General features: G+C 34.7%; 1 protein-coding gene across 1 annotated transcript; it reads left to right on the top strand.

Annotated features, from left to right (window-relative positions):
• Window positions 1-19,923: 19,923 nt before the first annotated feature.
• CtsB (Cathepsin B) lies at window positions 19,924-21,196 on the top strand. The gene has a single exon (XM_073075847.1). The coding sequence runs from the start codon at window positions 20,059-20,061 to the stop codon at window positions 21,067-21,069; it is 1,011 nt and encodes a 336-aa protein (XP_072931948.1). The 5' UTR covers window positions 19,924-20,058; the 3' UTR covers window positions 21,070-21,196.

Below are 21,196 nucleotides of genomic sequence, written 5' to 3'. Positions count from 1 at the left end.
CAATTTTCTTTTTAATATCAAGGAAATAATGCTACAAAATGGGAAACATAATCTGCCGATTACCACACGTCGAAGTAGTAAAAAAAATAGTCATTTTGAAAAAAAGACACCCTGTATTATTATGCTATCTGATAGTGTCACTTATTAGCATGAATCCCTGGGAAATAATGATGTATCACAAACTAAAGGAAAAGGCTAATTTTTAGGAAATTACATTATTCTTCATACATTCTCGTACTATTCTTTTTTCAAATCGTCAGCATAAGAAAACACTCAGCTAAATCGAATATTATCATATAAGCTTTTCTTCATTCTAACGTATAATCTACACAATCGTATAGGTCCCATTGACGCTCGAATTTCTTCACATTTAGCATCATGGGCTCCAATAGGTACGCTTCTATTTTAGTTTGGCGATAGTGATTCCAACTTTCTCATCATGGGTCGTGATGCACCTGTGTTTGTTATAGAACTCCGATCCAAAATATTCCATGAATAGCCATTTACCTCTTCAGTTCGCAGAAAAAATCATCATGATATTTTTTCCCTGAGAGGAGTAATGATTTTCGAGTAGGTATGTATGTATGTCTCATTCTTTAGCACGCCCTATAGCCTAAACTGCTGGACGGATTTTAACATGTAAATGTCGTTGGATTCGACATGTGAGAGTGATATACTCATGCTTTTAGGAGTTGAGTTTTTGTTTAGGTAATAATTCTGTCGTTACATAAAATTATGCAAACTTTGATATTGAAAAAATATTTTTATGTCATTAGTAATTTAGGACATTACCAAAATATTCCTTATGAGAATTATTTTTTCAATAATTTTTAATAATCGATGGAAAAGTACAGATATTAATATGTGTACCTACTTTCATTTACTTAAAAAACATATCAGAAACGCTAAATTTTAATTTTAAATTTAATATTTTAAATTTAATAAAGTTCTTTAAAATTGGTAAATGTGCTATAAGGGGGGTGAGAAAACAGGAAAGATCTTAAAATTTGGATGGCCGCTAAAAGCCTGACTCTGTGCCACCCCTAAGGAATTTTTGCAATTATTTTGTGTACAAGAATCCTTGCTTATATAGCGAATAATAATCAATATCTTTATATTATGAAGTAAGCACGCGTCTTTAGTTTTAAGAAGTTATGGATGTGAAAGACGTTTACTAAAATTTACATAATTATGTGAGAAAACACTAAAAATCGCCACAGAACTAAAGCTACATTCAACAAACAGACAAACCCACTACCACCATTACTACCAATGAAGCTTACCTTCTAAAGTAACAGAATAAAAGATCCGTCTTTCTAACTTTTTATATGTTTTACATAAAGTAGAGAAATCGCTTTCTTTGACAGCAATAAACATGGCGGAAAAAAACATGTTAATTACAACATTTACAACGCACGATTAAAGATATCTAACAAGCACTTTGTTTTCGTTCTGGCCAAATGAGCAAAGGATCTTGATAATCCGCTTTGCTGTACAAATAACAGTAGGTATGAGAGTGTGAGGGGCAATACATTTTTATGTCCCTGTTATATTTTATTGCCCGGACTTCACGTCAAAAACAAAGTGACGACACTTTAATCAGGGCCCGAGCAGACATGCTACTTTATGTACCGGTGATCTGCGATTTAGATGCTTTCTGAATGTTATAATTGTGCAGAGAAAAAACGCTACACTTTGCACAAGTTTTAGCAACGTTAACATCTACATTTGTACGCTCGATAGCAACTAAACAAATTAATGCAGTCTCATCAAATCTCATCAAACAGATGCTAGATCCTTCTGTGGTTGAACTACAGTGGCAGCCGCCACACCTATTTCTGCCTAATACTAGCAATGTTCAGCGCTACTGTGTTATAGTTTGAAGGAAAGGAAGACATACTTTTCCGAGGTATTTCAGTTTAGCCCTTAGGAGTAGCGGCGCGTCTGTACCCCTACCATGCGTTTCTCACGTTTTGACAAATATGACTGTTTTGGTATTTGTTTACGTATTTGCCCATACAAATTCCAATCAGCGCCCCTAGCAGATTGTATCAGAACTGTAGTACCAGTAACGTAACACTAAACGTCTAAATTGACAAAATGGCTCTTTATGTTTTGTCTCTCTTTTTTGCGAACATGTGAAGCAGACAAAGAGACTTGAGCACTTGCTTATTGTTACGTTTACTCAGTCTACTGAAGCAAACGGAACAGAATAATGGATTGAGTAAACGTAACGTAAAATTGTGGGATGTTTTGAAAACTATTGGTAAGGGTACTGTGGCCGATTTCTTATCTGGGGTCGATTACCGAAGTCCATGGGCGGCCCTAGCCATGTACCATCAGATGGATTGCGTTCTGGTCTGCTACTCCTCCTCCTGCGTTACATATAAAACGCCAGTATTTTTATAATACTGGCGTTTTATATCTAACGCAGCAAATCGCCAAAACATGATGCAGCATCGCATGTATGCAAAAGGAGCATGTCTGCAAATGCTATAAGGGTCAGTGTTAATTGAATACCGAAATGCATGTAACAAGCGTTCCGCGACAGAGTATGAAATGAGGTTTTAAATTATTAATCAAGTACCCGGCGTCGGTATTTGAACGTAAAAAGCTATCAATGACGGTTTGTATAGATTCATTAGTTAGTTGTTTGAGCGTGAAGTGATTTAATTGAAAAAAATACATGTTGATTTGCCGTGAAGGATGCAATATTTACTTATATATACATTTATTAAGTTTGAACATTCACACGCGCGTCATTTTAAAATTACTACTAGGAATTTTTTAAATAAAATCTTAATAACTAGAAAATTATCGTAAATTAGATGCTAGTACATCCTGTTATTTGAGCCTCATTTTATTCGACTACGAACGCACCACGACCACAACTATATCTTCTTAATAACAGCAGTGAAGCGCTGCTGTGTGCTGGTGTGGTAGAGAGATATACTTACCAGAAGCGATCCAACTTAGTCCTCAAGAGTAGCTTTGCATCTATAGCCAACCTCTAGGAGGTATCTAATCTTATCTGAGTTTGATTACAGTCCATAGGCGGCAGTAGCCTGTTACCATGGCCTGCACTCGTTTGCTACTTCATAGTTCATCTTACATAAAACGTAATTTAATTCTTCAATGTCACAAAGTCCGTCCGATAATGAATATATGAATATATATGCCTAAGATATTGTCTAATAAATTACTTATTTTGTTTTTGTTTCAGGGCTGAAGTATGATAGCTATCGTTTATCACGAACCTTAGTGTTTAATTTACGAAGACATCTATGGAACCCGAAATGGACTGCAAGGGATAGACGAACTATATAAGGCTCTCTTCACGAAGTCTGAAGCAGAACATAGTTACGAGAAACACCAAGAAAGACATAAAAAGAAGTAGGGTAACAAGACGCCAGCTGATCACACCGCACGTACAAACAGCCGTACCACTTTGCGTGTTAACGGAAAAGCGGGAAAGTGTTACGGGAAAATGAAAATTGCCGCCACTGACGCTACGACACAAGACGGGTTTAAGCAACCGGTTCATTTGTTCGTTTCGCTGAAAGTTTCATGGGTTTTATACTACGATTATATGAAACAGAGGAATCTACTAAGACGGAACCCCATTCCTATTTATAAAATATTTTTCTAGATGCCTACGATCCATATAGTGAGTTTCGGTTTTTTTAAATTCAAAAGTTTGCGTTAATAAATAATTATCACTTACTTTAACGGCGAAGGAAACAACGTGAGGAAACCTGCATATCTGATAGGTCTTTAAAAAGATCTTTAAAATTCACGCAGCACAGTGGAATAGCACCTTAGCTTAATCTTACTCATTCAAAAAGAGAACTGTTTCCAACGGTGGGACACTAATGGGTTTATCATGATGATGGTGATTTACATCAAAATATATAACGCGAAAGCCAAATAAATTAAACAAACAACTTATATAGGTACTATTATCAAAAAAAAATACTCCACGAAACTAAATAGTAATATGAATATTGCGTATATCCTGATTTATTTCATTAAAATCGTTTCAGACTATGTCCGCTATTCTTCCAAAGGTCGTTCCAACGCGACCGCATAGTACGCTCCAGCAAAATTTATTTTTATAAGTCTCTCGAGCTCATAGACAAAACGTATAGCATAATATTGGACATAACTTGTAAAGGACAAAGCCGTAGTGTATGAATGCGATGCGTTCCACCCCGTCACAATAGCACAGCCGTTAACTTAGTAAATGTTTAGACTCCTAATAAGGTATCATCGTAATCTTTACGAACGTTCATTAAGTCAGTGTTATGAATTCCACCTCTTCACTTGTTTAGGTGTCTAGAATTCGAATGACATGTATGCATCTGTAATTTTTAGGTGTCCTCTACGCGTATTAGGGATGAATTAGCACATGCTCTGTTGTAATATTAAAATTTGACCCTTCTTTATCAATTGGCACAACACTATATGTAATGCACTACACTACTGCTCTGTGTTGTCTGTGGTCGAATCTCTCACATTAAACACGGTACAAGTTAAACTTATTTTCATTTTAAAACTAATTTAACATGCTCAGTGAGACTTGTACAACACACTGTGTTCCACAATATTCCGACATGTATGTAAAATCTACTAATCTGGATTTGGCCATTGTGGTGGACTATAGCTTAAAACTTTCTTAAACTGCGTTAATCAGCAGTGAACTACTAATAAGTTCATAATTAGATGTGGATGCTGAAAAAAAAACGATGTTATTGACAATTATACTTTGAGTATATTATGTCCCACATGAGGAGTCTTATTAGTTACTCCGTCTACGACAACAACGAGACGAGGCGATCGCACGTTCAATATACGAGCCGTATGAATTATTCATCTTAGCCATTTCGAAGAAATCTGAAAGAATTTAATTTTTGAGGGAGGCGAAATTGGACAAATAACAAAATAGATAACGGTAGAAACACAAATAAAATTGAACGAGAACCTACGAGAGGAGCAAACGAATTGAAAGGAAATTGAGAGAAAAATGAAGCCCATTCCCGTGTTTTGTTTTATTTTTATTGAAATTAAATAATATCCTGGAGAAAATATTTTCTACTTCAAAATGAATGTTCGTGTAATGAAAATGTGTTTCTTCCTCCGTACAAAGTTTGTTCATAACGCGTACCATGTTGAAAGTACTTAATGAAACTTTAGTATAATTCGTGAACCTACATTTAAATAACTTGGATATGTTTTCAGAACTCTTCATGGCTCTAGAGAAGTAACGGGTTTCTACCATAACAAGTTTACCAATAGTGTTTTCAAGGATACTCAGACTTTCATGGTTTGAAGAGTGTGATAAGATAGGTGGTATAACGCTGGTTCAACTCCGCAGGCAACGCTGCCACATATTTCTGCATACGTAACAACAGTGTTAAACGCTGATGTGATTTGATTCTAAGGGTGTGATAAAGGAAACATACTTCACCGATGTGTACTATTGCGTACCAATTTAGTCATCATAGGCAGCGACGCATCTGAGGCCGGCCTCAGATAGAGTCTAATGATATCAGGGGTTGATTACAGAGATCCATGAGCAGTTGCCATGAGATAAACTCATCAGATTCAATTCCTACATATATTATATTTGTCGCGGATATCGATATAGTTGTTTAATAAGATTGCAAATTTTATTATCTGTACCTCAGGTAGACGCCGTGACGTCACTTTAATTTAAAAATAGTGCGCCATGCGGACAGTCGTATTCGAGAATGAGGGTAATTTACCGTGGGACACGAACCCGGTCACATCTCCAATACGAAAGTGTCGGTTTACCTAATTAACGCGGTTGATCGCTATGGTTATTTTGCTATATACTTGACGGACTAACTGTGATAACTTATTTTATTATTACTGAATTACTAACTGACGTGTCCCTTTGATGTCCTAAGCGTGTTTTCTCCGATATATTTAAAAAAACAAAGGCACGAAACGTTCTAACTTATTTGTAAGCCTTGATCCACCCTGTAGCTGACCTTATATATTAACGACAAACTTTATGCATTATGTACCTATGTAAGGTATCTAAGCTACAGTATTTATCTGAGGTTTAATATAACAAACATGCGTAATCGTATTACTATTTGTGTCAATAGTAAACTGCGTGCAAGGTCTAGTTTAAATACATACTTAGAAGCCAGGTGATCTAGTAGTTTTAGACCTATTATAACTCTGATAGAACCTTGATGCAACATGTAACAATAATATGTAGCTATCGAAAGGTATTATATCAGACAATAGATTTTTCTAGATTCTTAACTCAAACAAAGTTATTTATTACAGATTGATTCCTATAGCACGCTTTTTGAACGTCAAGGTAAGTTAATTATTTGTTGCAATTGGAATTTAATTTTATTGCTTAAATTTTGAATTATTCTAGGTTCGTACAAAACAGCAAAATACATACCATAGAAGGGACACCACTCGACTACAAATGATGTAGGTATTTATGAAGCCAAAAATACATCATTTGCAGTCGTCGAAGCCAAAATTTTTCATTCATAAAAAAATCTTACACGTACTATACTAATTCTTATACTTACACGTAGACTTATTAAAGTACAAGATTAAGAAACAATTCCCTAAAGTTACTGGACATGTATGTCTTTATTTTTATTTGTATCTCAGTAGTTAAGTAATTTTATATTTTTGAATAGACGGAAAACATACGATTTATAATGTCCAGAATTACAAACGCGCAGATTATTTTTAATCTCCAAAATGTAGCCATACCCCTAAACCCCTCCAAAGAAGACGTAAAAAATAATCACTTCTTAATTTCATAAAAGGATTTCGGCCATTACGTGCTAAACAAAAATAATAAGGGGAAAAATGTAAAAGGAAGAATGTTCCGAAGATTCTTTGATAAATAACAGTGGCAGGGCAGTGCAACGGGCAATTTTCCCTAACCGGATATTTAAGGGGAAGATCCCCTACTTTTATGCAGCTGTTATTTCTATGAAACGTGCTCTTTGACGTGGAGGATATCACGGATCGATGACAAACGCTTTTAGCTCCACTGAACAAGATTTATGCGTGTATTTTGCTTCCAAATTTGTTTTGGTGCGAAGCTACGGTCCGTAATTTGATGGTGGGAAGTAACACAGTCATAAGCTACCTATATTATAGTCACTTCTTAATATTAGGTTGTCTGTATGAGAATCTTGCACTTTTGTCATAGTCAATTACTAGTCCAGCAATTTCTTATTCTTACTGTAAATCAATGAGGTCAGCTAGGAACTATGCGGAGAGAGCAGTTAACAATCCACGTATCTGATAAATACTAAAATTGGTGAGTAGGTATGTCACACTATATACTCACATATGTATTTGTAGATAAAATGAATGTTTAATCCGAGATTAAAAGTAATGTGAAGCAATATGATAGATACATTTTAACGATAATTTTCTGGTAACAAAATATGTAACTTAGTTCTGACTTGTAGAAAACTGAAGGACTATAGCACTCGTTGTCTTTGGTTACAGTATAAAGTAACTACTTTAATACATTCAATACTTCAATAGACAGCTAATTAAAGTAACTTAGGTGGTCTACATGTCCTTTTTTTCTTCAATTACTAAACTAAATATGAATTCAAATGTAAAACATTATCTTAGGCTGACTTCCTTTTGCAGAAAAATTGCAGCCAGGCGGAAATTTTTTGCAGCCAAGAATAAAAAAATAAGCTTCAATGAATTCACCACTGTCAAGATCAAAGTAAATCCTTTACTCTATGTAAAGCATCTCGTGCCAGAGACAATGTCGTAGGAATGTAAACAAGCTGTTGTCAGAGCCGGCCTCAGAACGCAAACAGTCTGGGAGACATCTTTGCTTTGCCTTCAAGATTGATTCGCTTTTATCATAGCAATATATACCTTTTGTAGAATATACCCTGGTGATTTAACTGAGATGTCTGTGCATTTAGTTTTAAATTTGTATGGCTCCGACTGGTTTCAGTCGTATATTCCGCCGTTCGTTACCAGTAGGACTGCTGTGTACTGTATTCTGGTCTCCATGATGTTGCAAATCTATTGATACGGAGCATTTAGTCTAATCAACCTAGTATACTTTGTAACGACGAAACGGCTTTGTTTCAACGAGTAAACATCAATACCTTACCATGAGTTTTCAAAACATCCCACAATTTTACGTTACGTTTACTCAATCAATTATTCCGTTCCGTTTGCTTCAGTAGACTGAGTAAACCTAACAATAAGTAACTGCTCAAGTCTTTTTGTCAACCTCACATGTTCACAAAAAAGAGAGACAAAACATAAAGCGCCATTTTGTCAATTTAGACAATGTTACGTTACTGACACTATAGTTCTGATACAATCCGCTAGGGGCGCTGATTGGAAATTGTATGGGCAAATACGTAAACAAATACCAAAACAGTCATATTTGTCGAAACGTAAAAACTCATGGTAAGGATACTGAACACAGCAGCGCTTAACACTGCTGTTATTAGGTAGTGCCGCAGAACTCGTACCACAAATAATTCTACCAAAATCATTCGCAAAAGTTTTCTCAAGTAAGTATAAGAGAATTTTTGTGTGCTACGTCACGGAAAATTACACACTATATGTCTATAGATATAAATGAAGCGACCAACACAACCAAAAGATTCTAATAATGATTCAGAGTTCAGAATGATTCGCAGATGCAAACCGATTCAGAGCCTTTAGTATACTACTCACATTCACTTTATTTCAACGCATGATATTTTCAGAAAACCACGTAGAATAAACAGTCTGTAGTAAAATTGCTTGGCATACTAGATGGGATTTATTTTACTTTAGTACATCGCAGCAATATACTTTACGGAAAGTATAAACACACTGGATAAAGAAAAACTGATTTGAGTACATTGCGGGGAATATATTATTACTTTTGCTATATTTTTATAATAGTTTAACAAAAAAAGTATACGTGTCGAATAGATAAATTAAAATACAAAAGATTGCGATTCGATATATTATTGTTCCATGTATGTTTTAGAAAATCTTTCTCTTAAAACATGTATGAAAATTACTTTCTAAAAACGAAAAGGTCATTTAAAATCTGAATTCTAAAAATTATCCTTCTTATCTTTTTTCATACAATTTATTTTAAATCTTATGTAATATTACATTGTTGTAAATTTGTTTGCCATTCTCTGCTTAAATGGTATCTGCTTTATAACTAGATCAACCTACACTTTCAAATATTATCTTCAGTCATAAATTTGCACTGCTAGAAAGTATTCGATCGAAATTGCAATAAAACTTTTAATCGCTTTATGCAAATGTTTCTTCAAGTCTATCGTTCTCATGGTCGAAAATTGAAGATGTCCCGGGGGCCCACCCCCCGGGACACAGGGGCCATGACCCCCCAAACCGTCGAGTCCAACTCGCACTTGGTCCGATTTTTTTTTTGGAGAAACCCGGCATGGATTCCTCTCTGCCGCGGGATTAGCGGTGAGGAAATGTCCGACTTTACAATTAATACTAAAATATACATTTAAATCGCATTAGAAAAAGTGGTCTAATTTAACTAAATTTCCCCTGTGATACCGCCCCCCTTTCCCCCAATCTTATGCTGCGATCGCGCCTGGTCGAAAATCAGAGCTGCCCGTTATCAAGTTTGGTGCATTGTATTAAAACTTGGGGATTCATTAGAATAACATGAGGCCAAGTAAATGTCTGCGAAAGTCGAAGGCTAAAGAAAGTCTCGGTAATTTTGTTTGAGTTTTACTTAGGCTCATTATGATATAACTTAGTTGTGGAATAACATTTGGTTTACTTTAGGTTTATATGTTTAGCGGGCAGCGAATTTCCTTAATTCTTATTCCATTTCTAGATACGCCTAAAAGTTTTCTTCTTAAAATGAGATTTTTTTAGACATTTATTAAGATTATAATTCCAAATTCGATTGATAACTCTTAAATTCAGTTTTGGGATCACTACAGAAAACAAAGTATTTAAATTTACCTCATCACACTCCTCAAACCTGAGCAGGGCACAAGTCACTAATATTTATTGTCTTTAAAGTTTCTTTTAGATGATAAAAGGTTACAGAGACTACTGTTTTATATTATGTTCACCACAATGTGGATCGTGTTTTAAATTGCTTTCTTCAAAAGTCAAAAACTAATCAAAACCTAACCTAACCTACATTAATTACTCGATATACGTCTATTCTTAAAATAGAACTATGTATATATTGTCCTCACCCACAAACCTACTGTCATCCAACGCCTGCCTGAATTGCTATTACTAGCATAGAATTGGATACTGTTCCCTAAGGATCGGAAGCACTATAGAACAAACTAGAACAAGATCGTTTGCCTTTCCAATATAACAAACGATTCGGTCTTACAACGGAAGTAACCTAAAACAATCCGGTTGAACGCGAGTATAACTTTACAATTCTATTGACTTTGACTTCACCCAAGCTGAAATTATACACCCGAATGATATCATCAAAATTTACTGTGAATATGAATTTGGCTGAAAACACAAGGATGAAATGATATCAAATAACTTTTGGTAACTTTTCCCTACCGTTTATTTTGCCTAAGAGGGTCAGACTCGTAGTTTAAAAGGATTCTCACACTGTTATTCCATCTAGATTCCATTTTGTTTCAAAACCTTTTAAGGCCACACTGTGATGTCGTAAATAAAAGAGAGTTTTACTTATAAAGCTTATCGTGTATTAAATAAAGTCCTCGTATCTTAGAATTCAGTAGACCCTCGTCGACATACCTACTTTATTTCTTATATCCTGAAAAATAAGGACGCCACGACCCTTATAACTTGAATGACATAACACTGATTCCCGAAACATTATAAACGACTAACTTAATAAGCCATCAGCCCTAACACTTCCAGTAATTGTTAACAACTAATCAAATCAGTCAGTGTTATGGCGGAGAGCACACATTAATTAGGGAGTGACAGCCTGCAGATGTTCACATGAGAGGCGCTATTTATTCTATCTCAGGGGCACCCTTATGATAAAACAATTATGTAATTGGCAACACAGTTTATGAGATTGCTTTTTCATTTATATGTAACTATGTAAGTAGATGAAATAAACAAGCAGTTCAAATGATATTGAACGGTCATTGATGCCTTAAATATCTTTATTTAACTCTAAATATGAAATTAATTCTTCTTGACGCCAAACACAACAATTTTGGTTCTAAATTAGAATGTTTATAATAAGTATGAATGCCCTTAAAAATTAACGAAAACACTGATTCTATTTCAGAAATAGGTGTCCTTAAAAAATACGAAAACACTGATTCTATTTTAGAAATAGGTATCCTTAAAAATTAACAAAAACACTGATTCTATTTCAGAAATAGGTGTCCTTAAAAATTCACGAAAACACTGATTCTATTTCAGAAATAGGTGTCCTTAAAAATTCACGAAAACACTGATTCTATTTCAGAAATAGGTGTCCTTAAAAATTTACGAAAACACCGATTCTTTTTAAGAAATAGGTGTCCTTAAAAATTTACGAAAACACTGATCCTATTTCAGAAATAGGTGTCCTTAAAAATTTACAAAAACACTGATTCTATTTTAGAAATAAGTGTCCTTAAAAATTTACGAAAACACTGATTATATTTCAGATATAGTTTGCGACTGATCCGTAGTAATGAAATAACGAATGACCCTTATTTGCTTAATTGATAGGATATCTTATAAGTACTAAGTATAAGTTTTTGATATAAAAATCGTATTTAAATCGATCTTACATAGAAATGTCTACTATCTTATTTATAAGTATAATTTTATTTCACGAAGAGTGCTTTAGCATAGGACTTATAAACTAAATTATGTTGCTTGTTAATTCGTTTTAAAAACATTCTATTCGTCCTTTCGGTGTACTTAGTACGGGTAAATGTAGCGGCGAAATTACTGTGTACGACGATAGTAGATGTAATGGTTTGCATCCGTTGCTAGTTTCACAGCTAAATGCGGTTCTTCTGACCGCATAAGACTGCATACACATACTGTGGCTAGGATGCAATTAAAGAAATAGTAACAGCGCCTAGTAGTAAGAAAATGACACACTATGCGATCTTATAATATGAATACGTAAAAGTTTTTGTATAATGTGGAAGTAGCAAACGAGCATGTATTCCACCAGATAGTAAGTGGCTACTGCTGACCAAGTTAGAAAACCACGAAAAAATATCACCACACCACCACACAAATAGTAATAATAGATTAATAGGCATAGATTAGTAAAGATACTTCGCCGCCTTGAAATTGAATGAAGCCACAAACGGCTTATTAGTAAGTTCTTTTTTTGAATTCTTGACAAATAAAAACATTTTTAGAGAAAATTTATGAATAAATAACTAATACTGCGTAATTTACATAATAAATAAATAATTATTTCAAATATTTTAGGGGCATTTTAGCACGGAGACGTGGCAAAACTTTTTTACACAACTATTTCAATTCTCAAAACTGGGTACATTTTCTTGTTAGGAGTGAGTAATCTCTACTAATCTATGTTAATAGACAATCATGTTTTATGCTGTTACAGCCTCACACTAGTGTTTCCTGTAGCGTGGACGCCATGGATGCATACAAACACGAGTGGCAAAACACCAAAACCTCAAAAATAGTCTAAATTGATCATTAAATAGGTAGTCTGCACGGAAATCAAACCCGCAACCTTTTATGTGCTTTATCAGTATGATGATCACTTCGTCACGCGATTCGTAAAGTCGATCAAAAACTTTTAACTTATTACTTAAAACACCAATAGCATCTAGTAGACAGACCATTAATCAGCGTGTGACAGGGAGCAGATGTTTGCCTATTAACCGTAGGGGTAAGTCATTCGGTAGCTAATTTACCATCTGAGCATCGAATCGCCACTCTATCCTATATTATGTAACCGCGTCTAACAACAGACCTATATTATAACATATGTAGACATATTTGTAATCTCTTACAGTACAGATTACTTTATCAAAAATATACTGAATTGCAAAGGGAACTCTGCATTTCACTATTTTTACGACGCATTAAAATATACAAAAATCGAAATCTATACTAATATTATAAAGAGGAAAACTTTGTTTGTTTGTTTGATTGTAATGAATAGGCTCAAAAACTACTGGACCAATTTTAAAAATTCTTTCACCATTCGAAAGCTAAATTATCCACTAGTAACATAGGCTATATGTTATATGAAATATATTTGATAAATAGATTTTGAGGTGGTACAACGTTTGCCGGGTCAGCTAGTAGTAAATAAAGGTAAAACTAAGAAAAAAGTTAAGAACTGACATGAGTACCTGTAGACAAGAACTAATGTAAGACTCGTAGCTTACTGCTCAATTTCCCTGGTAAGTAATTAAAGTAATCATTTACATATTTATTTATGTCCTCAAATACTAATTTTGGTATTAGTACGTACCTAACGTACTAATACCAAAATTATTTTTATTAAAATAAAAAGAAATAAAAAAAAGAGAATACTTATTTTTAAAATTAAAAAAGACAAACCCACTGAGTTTCTTACCGGATCTTCTCAGTAGAGGTCGCGTTCCGATCCGGTAGTAGTTTAAGAAAATATTGTAACTGACAATTTGTAAGTGCCGCCGTTGGCCTATACAAAATAAATATATTTCATTTCATTTCATTTCATTTCATTTCATTAAACTAAAATAGAATAAGTAAGTATAAAAAAAACTTCAATAAATCGCGAACAGTACAATTATTAGGTTTTCTATTATATCAGCAGAATAGTTTCTTCCGAACTAGATTTTTACACATTAAATTCTTACATCTTTAGTTCTTAATTCAGATACCAATAATTACGTAGGTCTAATGATGTAGCAGTATGTTTATGATGGTACACGCGTCTTCATAGTGTAATTAGGCCCTGACAGGGTGCAGATGGTCTTGACACAACGCACCCTTATGGAAAAGTGATTCGGTAGCTAATTTACCATCTGAGGGTAGGACCGGCACTATATCGCCACATCGCTCTATTATGTGGCTCTATTATGGTACTTGACGTTTAACATACATTTTTAAATAACTATTTGCCTTATTTATTACCCTTCGTTAAGAATTACTTAATTGTTTTTCATCTTATAATACGGATTGGAGCAACGTGATGGAAAATTTTCCAAGTTTCTAGGTTTGAGAAGAAATCCATGCCCAGCTGTACGGCATAAACATAGTCTTATGCAACACCTTTCTAGCAAATAATATTTTTTGATCTGCAGCTAATTATCATCATTATGTACAAAACTAATTATCACAAAAGTATTATAGGCCATAAGATAGTTGATCCAACATTTGCAAGTCCGAAAATATATCAAGTACCTACCGAGAAAAAAATAATACAAAACCTAACTTTTTATTAAATGTAGAAGATACAAGAAAATTTTATTATTTACTTACTTTACTTCATTGATTTCTTCAGAGTTTTACATTTTACATGCCTGCTTTCTAAAAAATATAGTAATACTAGTAAACTAACTTGAGTAACTGAGGTAGAACCGCGGTAATTGTAGTGAAAATAGTGACCCATATTTTCTCAACTGGACTTAACCATTACTTAACGGTTAACAGCATGGTAACACCTAGTACTGGAGCGCAAATGAATTATTGTTAATGAAAGGAATATAAAAAGAACTTGCAGCTCACCTAATAGGTAATAATCGATCCTTACAAAATTTGTAACAAGCTTTAATAGCATGTGAAATCCCTAAAGATTTTCTCAATGCGTTGTTAAATTAATAATGTCCTAAAATAAAGATTTTCTTATGAAATACAAGTAACAAATGAACCTAACTTGGAACGCCTTTTATAACGAACACTCCCTTGCAGTGCAGCATACCAGCTTAACCATTGCTCTCATAAAGCACAAGGGTTAAGACGGTTGTGTCACCACAGTGGACGTTACAAAAGAATCGCTTAAGTCCAAAAAAGGACAACAATTTTATCCAAAACTAAGAGAAAATTCGAATCGGAAATCCAGTTATTTTGTACGTCCGTGATAATACGTGCTTTGGGCATAGACATCGTACGTGTCGCGTTACGGTTGGTGGCTTTCATTGTAAATCCTACATTCTAGAATCTAACCAATCCCTAAGCAATTTGCCTGACACTAAATCCAAGGCAAGAGTTTCTTTAAGAAGCGATTTACATAGATTCGGTGTTTCCATGCCTGAAAGGGTGATCTTAGAGTAAGCTTCTGAAATCTGATCTATTTCACATACTACACGATGAAAATTCATTAAAACATATTATGTAACAGATCGTCGAATGGTTTTAAATTAACCGAAGATTTTTGACGATAGGCTGATATTCGCTGGCTACATACAACCTTCAAAGAGATAAATGTTTAATTATGCTTTTTCTCCAAGGATCGGTCAATTGAAAGGTCAATTGACTAACATTGATAAAATAAGTAATAGTGTGCAAGTAAAGAATTTTAACACCTCATTCTTCAATATCCATCATGCTGAGTAGTCTTTAGGCAGCCGCAAAACACGTAAATATTACATACACAGACCAAAAAATATTCGCTCTTTCTGAGGCAGTCGGGTAAAACGCGATTGTCGCAAATGCGAGAACATAAACATATTCAATCCCCAAATTTCGTATTTAAAGAATAAAGAATCGGCCCCAGAAATCCCTAGGGCAGACAAATTGTTACAATTCACCCGCACAATAAAATCAAAATGTTTGCTCGACCTACTGGGACAACAAAAGACTTTCAATGAGCATTATTACGATTTGCCGGGAACCGACCGATCCAATATTCCTAGACATGTTTGTAGACTAAATAGCTGAATATGATGGGGCATATAAAATATGTTGAAAGAAATAGCATTATACAATTGGTTGGGAGCCATTAAAACAGGGCCAAATAAATCTGAAACGAAGCCAATTGAACAAAATTGTAGGCGAATAATTACAGTGATGTGGTCCTACCGAATTATACCCATTCGGTATTCGTTAGGTTGCGTTCAAAGGATTCGGATTTAGAAGTACGACTAATTGCCCAAATTGAAATCAGTTTATTTTACTAGTCTTTTAAGTTTGTTGACTAGCAATACCGTAATCTTAATTATTTTGTTGTTGTTCCTAAATATTCAAGATATCTAACTACCTGTCGTGTATCAGAGGTGTGTAAGTTTTTAAGACTAAGTTCACCAAGTGAATGTTTATCACTGCACCATTAGAATTAGATTACAGGACTTGATAGAAGACAAACATCTGTAGCAAACAGAGCTGTAGGCGAATTACATAGAGAATCCATCCTCTGCAATATTTTCGAAAATAGTGCTCCATTAAAATTTCAGAATAAATCAAAGACGTTTAAATATATATTGAAGCGCACATTAACTTAACAGAACTACGTAAAATACGTAGAAAACCATTAAAAGCAGTCTGTCGAGACAGCAATCCATTACAATAGTGGTATCGGAAATATCCGCCTGTTCCATGTCCAGCCCGTGCCAAAAGATTCTTACCCTTTGGCCTTCGGTAAAATAAATCGACCACATATATACCAGTAATTACAGTGTTGTGTACTAATGAATAGTCATTTGTACAGATATTCATTCTGGAATAATAATCTAACCATTGATTTGCACTCACTTATCTTTTTTCGTCAATACTGGCAGCTTTTACGCGTCCTGGCCATTAACAAATGAGTACGCATTACATTTAAATTTCGAATGTTTACAATAAAAACAACATGGTTGGAATACTAAACATGGTCTTTATTTAAGCAGCAAGATATTATTCGGTAAGTGTAAAGATTGATATAATTTACATAAATATAAATTAAAGAACATAATTCAGAGTTTATTTGCGATGTTATGTTATACATACATATGTAGGTCATTGTAACTACAATCTACAAATAGTATTTAGCATTTCATTTACCGCCTGAAAATGTCTCAATGCAACATTTTACTCACTTGCAATATTTAAAATCGCAGTCTTAAAACGTTTCTATAGCTGTAAACTCAGTAAGCTTATAATAATTGCTTGCAAACGACCGAATTTTATGTGACAAATTTCTGGAAATGAAGAGAATCAAATGTAGAACAAGTTTTCTCTTAAATTAAATTATAGGCATTAGGCTGCGTCAATCAAGTGTTGCGACAGTTGTCCAAAGTTTATAATACCTCCAGATAATTACAAAAGCCTTCTAGGAGATTAAAGACAATGTCTGTAATTATAAGGTTTCCGTTTAAATCAGCGATACAATTGGTAAAACCATCATGGGACAAGAAAGTGCTTATTTCTGGCAAATTGATTCATAGATTTATGAGAAATATATGAAAGAAGAATATCACGATTTGTCAGGTGGTCTACACAGGAAATAACACAGATTATTTAACAATAGCATATGATATTTGTTATGTATGTTATAATTATTTAAAGTTTAACTGAGTATACTTCGTTAATTTTAAGTGTACCAATGTCATTGTTTGTTTACAAAAGACAAAGTATAGTGTAGTATGTGGTTTAAACGTTTCATATCATTATTAATTGATTGACTGATTATTAATAATAAGGGACATCAACCCTTATTATTAATAATCAGTCTAGCCAATATTATGCCTATCAAACATCGCAATCTGACTATTTCTGCCTACTAGAAATTTTCAAATTTCTATCCTTGAAGAGAAAAAAATTTAAGATAGATTTGATTTAATATAATAGGCGTCATAGCGTGCAAAATTGTTAGCGTTATTGTTTAAAGTCGTAGTTGCTATTGCCTTTACGAATTCTACATCACACTTGATTACACTATCATTAAATATATATCATACAAGACACTGTTATGAGCAGCCATCAGGCCAGGGTCTTCCACCTAATCTCCTTAAATACAAATCGATCTTACGATCCAGTGGGCGACAAAAAGCGAACCTTTCTTTGAACTAAGCGCATTACGGAGGCATTTTCTACAATACCGAGCTGTAATCCCTCCTTTTGTGCCTAGTTTATTGTAGATAGATATGTGTAGGTGTAAAATTTCTATATCGAATTCAGAATGATCTGAGAACAATTGGCACCTTATGTATGATGTTCTTATGTTTAGCAATTTAAAATACAATTATTAAGAATTATGGGAGAATTAAAAATAACTAAATTGAGTGTTTAGAAGGAATATATATTGAATGATATTATTATATCTTTTAGGTACTTTTATTGTTTTAACGAGATGAATCAATGTTATTTACGACAGTTGTTGTAGTTGATTTAAAATTTTATTTATTTTGTGTACAAATGAATGTGCCTGCGCATTAAAACATTCTTACCATAAAATATAAAATACACGTTTGCGTATAATTTTATTTTTTCAAATTGTTTGCATGTTCCACAGCTATTTTATGACATGGTATATTGACGAAACTATATTTAAAACATTTTATTGTTTGCATGTTCCACAGCTATTTTATGACATGGTATATTGACGAACCTATATTTAAAACATTTTATTGTGATACTGCAGTCAGAATACTCAGAATTCTTGAGAAAATTTAAAGTAAGTAACGTAATGTACTACAAATTTCAACAATGTCTGCTATTATTACTACATGCTAGACCCTCCTAAGTACGGACTCTAAGAACCTTCGCTATAGCAAATGGGGAATGGGCATATAAATACGGAATAATGTTGTATAGTATAGTTAGACGGGATAATAAGAGAATAAAGTAACAAATCCCCGATAAAAGGATGGATAAATGGACAAGCGCGGACCTAATTCGCGCATTAACACGCATATCGGCAATCATTAAGCTTGCTATTCCCGTTATATTTTCCGTGTACACTGTACCCGTTAGAACGGTTCACAAAACGGCAATATTCTTTAAAATGACGCTCATTATCGGAATGTCTAATAGGTTTGCATGGATTATTGATTTCTACACTCATAGCCCATCACTACGATTCCCTGAGTTGTAGGTCGTCGTCAACTTATTACTGTATCTCTACTGAGCACAGTGTTCCTCCCAGGTGAGAGGGATTTACACCATAGTCCTCCTGAGCTGGCCAATTGTGTGTTGAATGACTTCGCACAGCACTTTTTAAAGGACTTCAACGTGGCGGTTTAAGCATGTAAAAATAATTTATAATACGCACATAACTTTAGAAATCACATTCTGTGTTGACAGGCTGAGTTTTCAAAGATTTACTGATCTTTCTTTATCTGAAGGGGTTGAGTCGGGTAAAAAATGAAAAGACAAATACTCACACACACACAATATAAAACACACCAAATTGTACCATAATTGTTGATATAAGAATCTTGTTAAATAAAAAAATATTTTATTAAAATGTATAGTACCGCAATGTCACAGATAATAATTTACTCGTACAAAGATTAGAACACAAGTTAAAAAACATACAAAGTCAAAACAATGTAGCTGTAAAGTAATTGATCTTTTAATATTATTATACGTAAGATTCACATATTGATATATTTTTAATGTTCCTAAAATGTATACTAAATTTATTTAGCCAAAGGTCATCCAAAGGTACAAACTGTTTTTATATGAAGTACATTCTTTTTTACTACTAATTTACGCGTATTCTGTAAAAGTCATTTATAAGGAAAAATATTATTCTTGAAATGACGTTGCAAAAATAGCGAATGATTTCCCTTGTTGTGAACAATACCGTTAATACCCACGCTCTAGTTTTGTTTGAACAACAATGTCAACCATCCCCTAATCATTTCCGCCGGCCGCTACAAATATTTGTTTATCATTGTAAACTGTCGGACCATCATTTCTATTTGTTTTGCTATCGCTAACTATATGTTATTAACCTTCGACACGCGCGGTCATGCGCTGTCTCGCCCTCGTATCGCGTTATAGATACAATTACTCGGCGTATGAGCACTGCCCCTCCGGTCGGCAGAGAATATATCATCACTACGTTTAAATTTAATGGTCGGTCAGTTAACGCGCTACGCTCGTCCGTTCAGCGCGTCGCCAATTACCGCGCAATTTTAATAAACACAAAGAAAAATGATTCCCTTGCGGGCAGCCTGCGCGCTCTTTCTTTGCGGTTTCGTGGCCGCTGGCGTTTTAGAACCGCATCCGCTGTCTGACGACTTCATAAATCTCATAAACAAGAAACAAAATACTTGGAAAGCTGGCAGAAATTTCCCAGAACAAACTAGCATCGAGAGTCTTAAGAAACTCATGGGCGCGCTAAGCGACTCATTCCTAATGGCGCTTGAACCGAGACTGCACGATCCCGAGGTTATAGAGAGTCTCCCTGAAAACTTCGATCCGAGAGATAAGTGGCCGAACTGCCCCACTTTAAATGAAGTAAGAGATCAGGGATCTTGCGGGAGTTGCTGGGCCTTCGGTGCGGTAGAGGCCATGACAGACAGAGTTTGCATCTACTCAAACGGCACAAAACATTTCCATTTCTCAGCCGAGGATCTCTTAAGTTGCTGTCCGATCTGTGGCCTAGGATGTAACGGGGGCATGCCAACACTAGCATGGGAGTACTGGAAGCATTTTGGAATTGTGTCCGGCGGAAACTACAACGCCAGCCAGGGATGCTTGCCTTACGAAATTCCTCCTTGTGAACATCATGTACCCGGAGACAGGATGCCTTGTAGTGGCGATACGAAAACCCCAAAATGCGAAAAGAAGTGCCGAGATGGGTACACCGTAGCTTATAAGCAGGATAAGCAGTACGGTAAGCACGTGTTTTCTATAAGGGGCGGAGAAGATCATATTAAGGCAGAGTTATTCAAAAACGGACCAGTCGAAGGCGCATTCACGGTATATGCAGATTTGCTTAATTACAAAAGTGGAGTTTATCAGCACACTAAAGGTGACGCTCTTGGTGGTCACGCCATTAAAATCATTGGTTGGGGCGTAGAAAACGGTAACAAGTACTGGCTCATTGCAAATTCGTGGAACTCAGATTGGGGCGACAACGGCTTCTTCAAAATTCTACGCGGGGAGGACCACTGCGGTATCGAGAGTTCTATAGTTGCTGGAGAACCACTGCTAGCTTGAAAAATTTTAAGAAATATGCAATAGTATTGTAAGTTACGAAGTATTTTATAATTTGATATGTAACGAAAAATTAATTGTTGTAAATTTGTAATGATTTGGTTCACAATTACAAAGCTGATACAATAAC

This window comes from Epargyreus clarus, unplaced genomic scaffold (assembly GCF_041222505.1).
Source record: "Epargyreus clarus isolate Ecla_fem2 unplaced genomic scaffold, WU_Ecla_fem_2.2 ptg000008l, whole genome shotgun sequence".
In the NCBI taxonomy this organism is placed as follows: domain Eukaryota; kingdom Metazoa; phylum Arthropoda; class Insecta; order Lepidoptera; family Hesperiidae; genus Epargyreus; species Epargyreus clarus.
This window is presented reverse-complemented; position numbering and strand designations above follow the sequence as displayed.